Source organism: Anneissia japonica, unplaced genomic scaffold, assembly GCF_011630105.1.
Source record: "Anneissia japonica isolate Jap-2015-1 unplaced genomic scaffold, ASM1163010v1 scaffold685_len2926416_cov193, whole genome shotgun sequence".
NCBI classification, from domain to species: Eukaryota; Metazoa; Echinodermata; class Crinoidea; order Comatulida; family Comatulidae; genus Anneissia; species Anneissia japonica.
Window position 1 is genome coordinate 486,077 of NW_022692922.1, and position 9,635 is coordinate 495,711.

The following is a 9,635-nucleotide window of genomic DNA, read 5'->3' on the forward strand; positions in this document are numbered from 1 at the left end:
TTTGTGTTGTAAGTACCCTGTGATGGCGTGAATGATCTCAGAGCATAATGACCTAATGACGTAACGTGTCAACTTTAACTTGCTCGGAAAAAAAAACCTCGAATGGAATTGAAAATAAAAATGTGTGCGTTGCTTTAATTTTGAAGGCAATAACTAATTATTTGCCTATTATCACCGATTATTTTGATTGAAAAAACAAGTAAGTCGAATCATAAATAATTATTATTAGCTAATTTTATTTATTTTTTTCCAGCCAAGTGTTCTAAAACTAACCTCACCTCTCCTTAACTCCGCCTCACCAGGCTTCATCTGCATGCCTTTCGGCGCGGCTAGCCTAGGTTACACGCTGACCGGTTCAAGCCTAAACTAAAGCCTAGCCTAGGCTTACTACTGAACTAGGCCGAGCTTATGGCCTAGAGACCTAGGCTAGGCTGGCTGATTGTAGAGAGCTGTGAAAATTTAATAATTATAGGCCTATCAGTATGTGGAACTAGGCCTAGTCATCTCGTTCTATTCTAGGCTAAGGCTAGGCCTAGTTTAAGTTAGTGGGAAAGGGCCCTAGCCTTCTTCTCTAAGCCTAGGCTAGGCCAACTTCGAACTTCTGCTAGGCCTAGGTCAGACGTAGCTAGGCCTAGCCTAGCATTTTAAGACGTGTAGGCTTAGGCTTTTAGGCCCGGCCTAAAACATTTTTTACATTTAAATTTCAGAGCTAGTGGCCTTGGCTGGGCCTACTCAAAACAGACCAGTACTCAACAACAAAACAATGCAAATCAATGTGTTCGACCCCTTGACTAGTTCAAGTGTTGATGTTCCTCTGCGAAAGACACCTTCATCAGGGTTTGTTGTGTCTCTTCGAACACTTGGTAAGTATGAGTAATGAGGTTTGTCCATATTAACTATCCTTCTTTACAATGTAGCACCACTCCAGAGTTATTCCAGAATTGCCCTGCAGTTAATTGTCTATTATACACCAGGACATAATTCTTGCCCAGATTTTTAATAACCCTACCTGCACTCTCTAAAATTTTCAGTTTAATATATATGCCATTTTTTTATGTAAGTTGTTTATTTTAAATTAACATTTTGTCTAGCAATACCAGCTAAGGATTCTGCAAAGGCTGTCGAATCAACAATAGTTCAGTGTCACATCTCGCAGAGAAACTGGCGTCAAGCACCTGCACAAACTTCGCTGTGAGAAGTGTGGTAGGAGCTGTACGCACAGAATTGGTCTCCATTCCTGTGTAAAAAACACTGCCTGCATCAAGAAACAGCATACTTAGTTTGAGTGATAGTTAGATAGTGTCCCAGGGTGGAAGAAGTCACTTCAAGAGGATCTGGTTTTTTTAAAATGTTTAACTTCATTTCGGTGGACATGGTGATTCCCAACAGCACTGACTTCTTTGAGACAATAAATAACAATGTAGTAAAACCAAGCAAATGTTATAAATTTGCTGTATATTTTCCAGGAGATTCTTGCTTGTGGGAGGCCTTCCCAAATACCAGGGACTCGCATGACTTTCGAGAGAATTGTAACCCTTGCAATACAAACACTCTCTCCCATCATTAAACAATTGATCAGTGATATTAAATAGGATAACTCACATTTGAATGTAGAAACAAAGCAAGTTTCATGAGTTTTGCAACAGACGAACTAAATCGACATCATGTAGGCCTAACACTGCCAGTTGGACTGTCTAGGAGACAAACCATGGTTTCTTGAATTGATACACCCAATTTAAGTACAGTATTCTTTTTGCCCAGAATTTCATTATATATTTTTTATTTTATATATAAACAGAACAAAATACCTATGTTTTTGATATGTACAGTACATATAGGAGCATTAATAATTTTAATCTCCATTCTTTACAATTCCAAATCCCTAATATTAACAAATAGATCAAAAAACATTATTAAAATCTTGGCATTTTCAATAACTGGTAGACCCAACATTTAGTGCACCATAGAGGAAATAAATTATGTAAATTTCCCATCTTAATTTATATTCTCCATGGTGGCAGTACGTAACACCTTGATTGGGCTCATTTTTGAAATCTATATGAAATAGTAATGAAATAATTGCAACAATACTAATAATATTTAATAATAATAATAATAATACTTCTTAATGTTGTCTTTCTTTGTGAGATTCATCTCATGTTTTCTTTTTTATGCGAGAATTTCGCTTTTCTGATTTTACTATTGATGTTTTTTATGTGTCTTCTCATTTTATCTGAATTGTACATTTGCAATAAATTTATATTGAATTGAATTTAGAAAAATGGCATTGGTGACTAACTAGGTTGATGTCTTGAATGATGATAATTATTCTATATAATTAAAAACAACATTCAATTGGACATGTATATGTGAGTGTTTAAAAAATAGTATATGTTTGCTGCTATTATGTCTTTGTTTAAAGTAATTTCCAGCTATATTTTTATGCAAATTTCCAAGATAAGGGAGACCATATCTTTTAAAGCATTTTTTTTTTATTCCAACTTTTTCATGTTAACGTAGCACTCTAGTATTCTAATCTCGTTTTGTAGTGGGATATTAAAAATGTACAGTTACTTACTAGTACACATCTCTATTTCACAGGTATTTACTTTGATGGTGCAGTTGGACTGAGCTACCGCATTGGTGGAGATGGAAAAGAGAGAAAGGTTGTGTGTACCTCCGAAGATGGTAAACATTTGCTTGAGCCGATAAATGGTTGGAGCGGTCATTCATCATATGAACTCATTAGCAGTGGTCAAGGTACTTTTCACCATATTTTGCTTTATGGATGTATAGGTGGCTTATATTCACCATAATTTTAAGATGGCTTATATACACTGAATGTGCAATATGCTCATGTTTACATATCACCAAATGTTCAGGTGGCTCATATTCACCAAATATGCAGGTGGCTCATTTTCCAAATGTACAGGTGGCTAATATTCACCAAATATGCAGGTGGCTCATTTGCCAAATGTACAGGTGGCTGATATTACCAAATGTACAGGTGGCTAATATTAACCAAATGTGCAGGTGGCTAATATTAACCAAATGTGCAGGTGGCTCATTAGCCAAATGTACAGGTGGCTGATGTTCACCAAATGTGCAGGTGGTTCATTTGCCAAATGTACAGGTGGCTAATGTTCACCAAATGTGCATGTGGCTTATTTGCCAAATTTACAGGTGGTTAATATTAACCAAATGTACAGGTGGCTCATTTGCCAAATGTACAGGTGGCTCATATTTACTAAATATGGCTCCTATTCATCAAATGTGCAGATGTACATGTGACTCATTTTTACCAACAGGTGTCTCATATTATCTGAATGTGCAGGTGGCTCTAATTCAATGATATGTATACTTAATGATAAACATAATTTTTTGTTAATACTTTTTTGAATAAACATTTTATCTAAATTAACAATATGATTTTTATATTGTAGTGTCATCCATTGAAGTGATGGACGATAGTCCTTCTAAAGGTCAGAAGGATGTAGAAGCAGAGGAACCTTCTTGTGGTGCAACAGAAACAGATAGTGTTAGTGAAAAAAAGGTTATTATATTGATATATTTTGGTGTTCATCTTTACTGTAAATTCCAGGGTCATGGTTCAATCTACGTAAACAGTATGTGTTACTGTTAACATTCCATTATCTTCATCTGAAAACATTTTTTTTGTCTTTTTTGTCTTCGTATTTATTCAATTATAAATTCATACTGTATGTACGTAAAATTGTATATAGCAAACACATTATATTAAACATTGTCAGTACATATCGTATATACTCGACCCCATGTTTTTCTATCATAATTTGCTATTTTAAGCCTTGTCATAATATGCGCGAGTATATACGGTAATTTAATCTGGAAACAAAAATTCTAGCCAGCCATATTTAATATAGGATGTCAGTTCAACTCGCAGTTTTCCTCTTCTTTTCCAGCCTCTGACTTCTCCTTAGTTTATTCCTGATAAAGGAATGACATTTACATTTTTCTGTCAATTTTTGTAGATTCCAAAGGCATATGAGATCATTGAACTGAAAGAGGGTTATAGTTACACTGATGAAGAAGGTCATCAGAGGGCAGATGGATCAATAACGCTCATCAAGGGACAGAAAAATATAATGGTAGACACGGGTAATGCATGGGACAGACAAGTAATTCTAGACGGTTAGTCATATTTTATATATGACAGAGCCAAGTCAAAGGAGGAATAGCTCAATATTTTCAAAATTGAGTTTTGTACATATTATGAAACTAGACATTATTATCTTTAAAATAAAAAAAATCACTTTGATATGATAGTTTATGGTAAAGTTATGGGCAATCAAAGTTAGGATACTTGGTAAGTGTATTTTGAGAAAACTGGCTTTGAAAATCAGATTTTATGTCTGTACGCTAGGACAAGCTCTCTTAAATACCTCTCTTAAATCTCTAAAAAAAATTGTTTAAACGATTGATTTCATGTTTGTGCATTTATTGGAAAACTGCCTGTGCGACTTATCCCTCCTTTGGCTTGGCTCTGCCAATCTGTTATTATCATTATATTTTTACTATTTTTATAAAATGTATTTAAATGTTTTTAATTTTTTAATCTTTATAATATATTATTTCTTTTATATTTTATCATTCTTACTAAATAAATACAGTTTCTTGACGACTAGTCACTCTTTGTTGTCATGTTTCAATTGCTTAAAGCCACAGTAATCCATGTGCTAAATATGAACAGAAGTCATTAGCCATATTTTCATTTGATTAATTTCAAATAACATGAAGAGTAACATACCACTGTTTGTCCTGGTTTTGAATATGCAGTAAGTCTTAATAGGATTTGCGCATGCAAGGTCAGTCTAATCGTGAATACATTCTTTGAAAGTTATTTTTAGTCAAACTGACCAGGCACATGATTAGTTTGACAAAAAAATAGTCCAATCCAAACAGGGATTTTAGAATGTGTTGCAGTCACAACAACTGACCAATCAGAACACGGCCAGGAATAAGCACATGTCTCACAAAAACCTGTGTTATCCCATAAACGCACACGTGTGCGTATCTTTTTACGCTGTTTTGTGGGATCTTAGCAACAATATCCAAGGGGCGGGGCTTAGTGGAAATTGATTACAACCACTGGTTGTTAAGACAACCATTGGTTGTTAAGAGAACTAATTTATAAACATCATTCTTAATTTTTTTTTTTGAGTGAGAATATGTATATCATTGTACATATATTATTTTTATTTATATATTTTACAGGGTTGTCAAGACAGAGTTTAGAAGCAGATAAAATTGACTATGTGGTTTGTAGTCACGGTCATTCTGATCATGTTGGCAACTTGAACCTGTTTCTGAAAGCTATACAAATTGTTGGTTTTGATATCAACAGTGAGGATAAATTCATTGATCATCCATTTGCACTGGTAAGTGTATAGCAATGATCACTCAAATTAATATTAAAAATTCCATATAAAAATGCATTGTAATAATGGTGATGATGTCACTGACAGTTAGATAGATAGATAGATGACAACAATTTTTGCTGGCTCGTAATTTTAAATAATGTTGATAATCGCTGCTGATTTTTACAATTTAAAAAAAAAAAATTAATGAAATAATCCAACTGCAATTTTATAATGTTTGTATTTTATTCATGCAAAGGTTGTTATTTCTATTATTATTATTATTATTATTATTATTATTATTATAAATTATAATTATTATTGTTATTAATATCACGATTGTGTGCCCTTTTATTTTCTTGGCTTGTTTGTATTTTATGTGTTTTATGAGGAGACCCTTTTTATAGTTTTCGCTGTTGGGAATCCTGTCTCGGTTGTTCATGTTTGTTATTAATTTTTTTGTTTTAGACGAATAAAGGAAATAATTTAAAATTTTAGAGGAATGCCTTAAGCCGGGCAGTCACTGCATCGTTCAATAAATCTAACTCTGCTCCCTAGATAATGAATCTCCTGCATCATACTGCATTCCATAATATATTGTGATATCTTCTGTACTCTGTTTTTGCCTTTGCTGTGGCAATGTATTTAAACTTATTACAAGTTAGCCAATAAATAAGGCCTACATAATGCCTGACCCTCCTTACCTCCTTAGGGTGAACCATTTAAAATTGATGATGCTGTGGATGTTATCCCGACCCCAGGACACACCCACAACGATGTAAGTGTGGTGGTTAGGAACACTGCCAAAGGAACTGTTGTAGTTGCAGGTAAGATTTACAAGTACATAATTGATTTTTAATGATTATGGACATGATTATTGACGAAAGGATGTTAAAATATTATCGCAGTTCCTTGGGTAAAAGCCAACTCCACAAAGAGGCATACAGAGACTGTGTAACGCCCCTGCCCCCCCGAATTAAGTCTTTCTATCATTTGAATACTAGATTTTATTGCAGTTTATTCTATTCTTGGTTACTTTTACTTACCTGAGGTACACAAACTGTAAAATTTTCATTTCAAACTTCTGAAATTAGGAGATTGGTTTATTATATTCTGGTGGAGAATTTGGCAGGAAAATTATTGAAAGTAGCAGGTGGACTTCTCCCTTGTGTAGGCAAGTACCCAAGGAACCACTGTAATGGACCTTTCCACTAAGCCCCTCCCCTTGGATATTGTTGCTTGTGATATTGTGTGTTTGTGAGACGCGCACGTATTCCTAGCGCTGTTCTGATTGGTCAGTTGTTGATTTTGATTGACACTCCAGAAAGGTCTATTGTTTTGCTGAACTCTTGTCTAGAAATGTGTGAATAATTAATACTGTATGTGTTTTGTTAATTATTATTGTTAAATATAAACGATGATTCTCAATTTCGCTTTTTACTTAGGGGATTTATTTGAAAAAATGGAAGATTTAGTAAATGCAGAATACTGGATGGGAAACAGCGAAGATGAAAAAATGCAAGAGAAAAATAGGAATATAGTTTTAGGACTCGCAGACTACATCGTGCCTGGACATGGTCCAGGGTTTAAGGTGCCTTTGAAGAGTGCAACAAAAGAACAAAGTACCAGTAACACATGATGCTTAAGCCTACTTGGAACTTTCATTTTACTAATAATTACAATGTCAAAAGATCATTTGACACAAGATCATATTTTGTTAAGTAATGAGACAGCCTTGAATAAAACAGTTTGAGTAGCAGTGGGTATAACATGTATATCAGATGTAGGACTTTATGACATTTTTTTATTCCACAAGCATTCCACTATATAATACATATCAAAGTTTACCTTTTACCTATTTATAAAATATAATATTATTTACCTTCTGCAAGTTATCACCTAAATAACCTGTGTGTAGTCGTGAAAGATTGTGGAATAAACTATGTAAAGTCTTGATTAAAACCATTGGCATATTTTTGAAAAGGAATAAATGTTAAGATTATTGATTTTTTGTTGTGTTTTTGAGTTTTTTTCGAGTTGAGTAACCTTATGATTTGGATTAATCCACTACACCAATATCACATAGCTCAGCTGTAAACCAAGGTAACATTTTTATTGTCATGCAAACCGAGTCGGATATTAGTATACAGTACATGCTGCTATTATTTATTACACAGGCCTAAATTTTTAGTAAATTGAGAAGAGTACTAGCCAATGGCGGCGCTAGGATTTCCCCGATGGCATGTTAACGCCCCCGACAGGAATGGCAAGAGTTTTACTTTGGCACGTAATGCCAAACGAGGGACTTAGGCCTGAGCTGGGGGTGGGTTTCGGAGTGGGGTGTTCCCCCTCCCCAATGAGAATTTTTTTTAAATAATAAGCTGCAAGACGCTTACGCAGGGTATCTTGACCTAAGGAGCATATCTGATTCTAAATCATTAATTGAAACTTTACATTTTAACATTGAATACCGGTACATATTTTCAATAAGTTTTATTAGTTTGCCCTTAATACCAATACATTTGGCGACAGTTATAAGCCCTTGGCACCCTACTGGATCAAATGCTTTTTGAAATCATCAAAAGCCATGAATGCTTTTTTCCCCTCTGCTCGCCTTGTGCCAGTAATGCTTTTTAACACAAACATGTTTTCTTCACATCACCTGTCTTTTCTGAAGCCTCCTTGGGCTTCGGTTAGCATATCGTGTTCTATAATAAATTCAGAAATAGTAGCCAAAATTTCCTCGATTCCTTAGTAGTTATTGAGGTCGCGTCGATCTCGTTTTTTGAAGATGGGAATAATTCTTTATCCATTCAGGGATACTTTCAGTTTCGATGATTTGATTGAATAGTTTTTGTGTCATTAGATCTCTTTCATTTTCAATCATTTCATTTTTTATACTATGTTTTCCTGGGCTTTTGTTGTTTTTAGACTTTAGAATACTGTAGCATTGGCAACATCAAAAGAAATATCAATAAAATATAAATACTGATTGTCCTGTAAGGTGGATGAGTGGAAAGTATCTTAATCGGTCATTACTTTCGTTAAAATTCGCAATGTTGCTGAAATGTATTTTTGGGTGATTTTTTTCATATTTTCAAGATTCAGAGTATGAATTGAAGTATCTGATTAAAATCGAATCAACATTTTGGCTTAGTTTCTTTCCTTTCAGTTCATGCCAAAGTATTTTGACTGGAGCCCACCTTTTTCCATAATCAGTGAGCAATTATCAATATTTTTGGCATGATCTTATTACCTTTTAGTAATGGTACAATAGTTAATATCAAAGTTTACATTATTGTTTGTGCTCTACAGGATGCACGACGTTGGTTGATTACATCTTTAGTTTCTTTATCAAACCTAGATTATTTTTTATGTTTTTTTCTTACAGACAATTGTGTTTTCAGCAACATGGTGAACTTTATTTTCCACTTTCCCCAAGCATCTTTAATAGACTAGGATCCCAATTTTTTAAAGTATCAGTTAAAAACAACTTTATTGATCTGAAAATCGGAGTCTTTTGTCTAAGCCAAATGATGACATTTTTTTACAACTTAAACACATCGTTTCTCTTTTACAAAGAGGATAAAATATACAGGCTACATGAATCTGCCTCTACGTAGCATCGGTCGACATGCCTTTGTTGAAAAGTGTATTTATTAATAGAGTGTTCCTTCGTGATTTTTGTCTGTCAAACGTTGTCTAATAGTATAGGCTATAATGCATTATCAAACAAATCATGTGTCTGTCTCTATATCTGTTAGTTGGACATTGCTCTTCAGTACATCTCGAAGTCTGATTTAACATTGTCGAGTATAGTAGTAGTCCAGTGGTTCAGTATACCAAAGGAGACATTTGCTAGTACTATAATACCAATTACTAAAGCAGTTCATGCTGAAAACTAGATTCTAAAATGGCCAGGCCTCTGGATTTAAAGGATCGGTGGATACTCTGAGCTACTTTGCAGCACGAATCAAATATCCTCGGATACAATTTAGAATTCATTTTATTCATCATAGCAATATGACATTATTTCCTGGACATTGATTAGTTACAAGGTTAAATAAATACTTCAAAAATATGCAGTAGGCCTAAATAAAAAAGGGATACACATACATCCATATAGAGATAAAACGTGAACAATTTTTCAAGTCTGGAAAACCGTATTGTTTTTACCGTGTGTTGTCATTCTACCAGATTTAGAACTACGATTATACAGTTAGTTCTTTATCATTAATA

At 34.1% G+C, this 9,635-nt stretch overlaps 2 protein-coding genes across 5 annotated transcripts in view; both read left to right on the top strand.

Annotated features, from left to right (window-relative positions):
* LOC117100461 overlaps nt 1–9,635 on the top strand; it is a 31,110-nt gene that overhangs the window by 8,148 nt on the left and 13,327 nt on the right. The gene's annotated exons all lie outside the window — the stretch shown is intronic.
* LOC117100493 (metallo-beta-lactamase domain-containing protein 1-like) lies at nt 48–7,402 on the top strand. 4 transcript variants are annotated; one of them, XM_033240206.1, is made up of 8 exons: nt 48–199; nt 708–863; nt 2,602–2,760; nt 3,444–3,553; nt 4,011–4,170; nt 5,254–5,417; nt 6,109–6,223; nt 6,842–7,402. In XM_033240206.1, exons 2-8 carry the CDS (start codon nt 764–766, stop codon nt 7,033–7,035), a joined length of 1,002 nt encoding a protein of 333 aa, XP_033096097.1. In that variant the 5' UTR covers nt 48–199; nt 708–763; the 3' UTR covers nt 7,036–7,402. The 4 variants fall into 4 exon arrangements, with proteins under 4 accessions (XP_033096097.1, XP_033096095.1, XP_033096096.1 ...); XM_033240204.1 differs by lacking the exon at nt 48–199 and adding an exon at nt 290–338; XM_033240205.1 differs by lacking the exon at nt 48–199 and adding an exon at nt 290–338 and having other exon boundaries at nt 3,444–3,538.

Bases quoted from the DNA above. Each gene is read 5' to 3' on its own strand.
- LOC117100493 (XM_033240204.1), top strand. From the start codon at position 314: ATGCCTTTCGGCGCGGCTAGCCTAG. The intron at 3,554-4,010 runs GTTATTATATTG...CAATTTTTGTAG, and splicing joins ATAGTGTTAGTGAAAAAAAG to ATTCCAAAGGCATATGAGAT. The intron at 4,171-5,253 runs GTTAGTCATATT...TATATTTTACAG, and splicing joins CAGACAAGTAATTCTAGACG to GGTTGTCAAGACAGAGTTTA.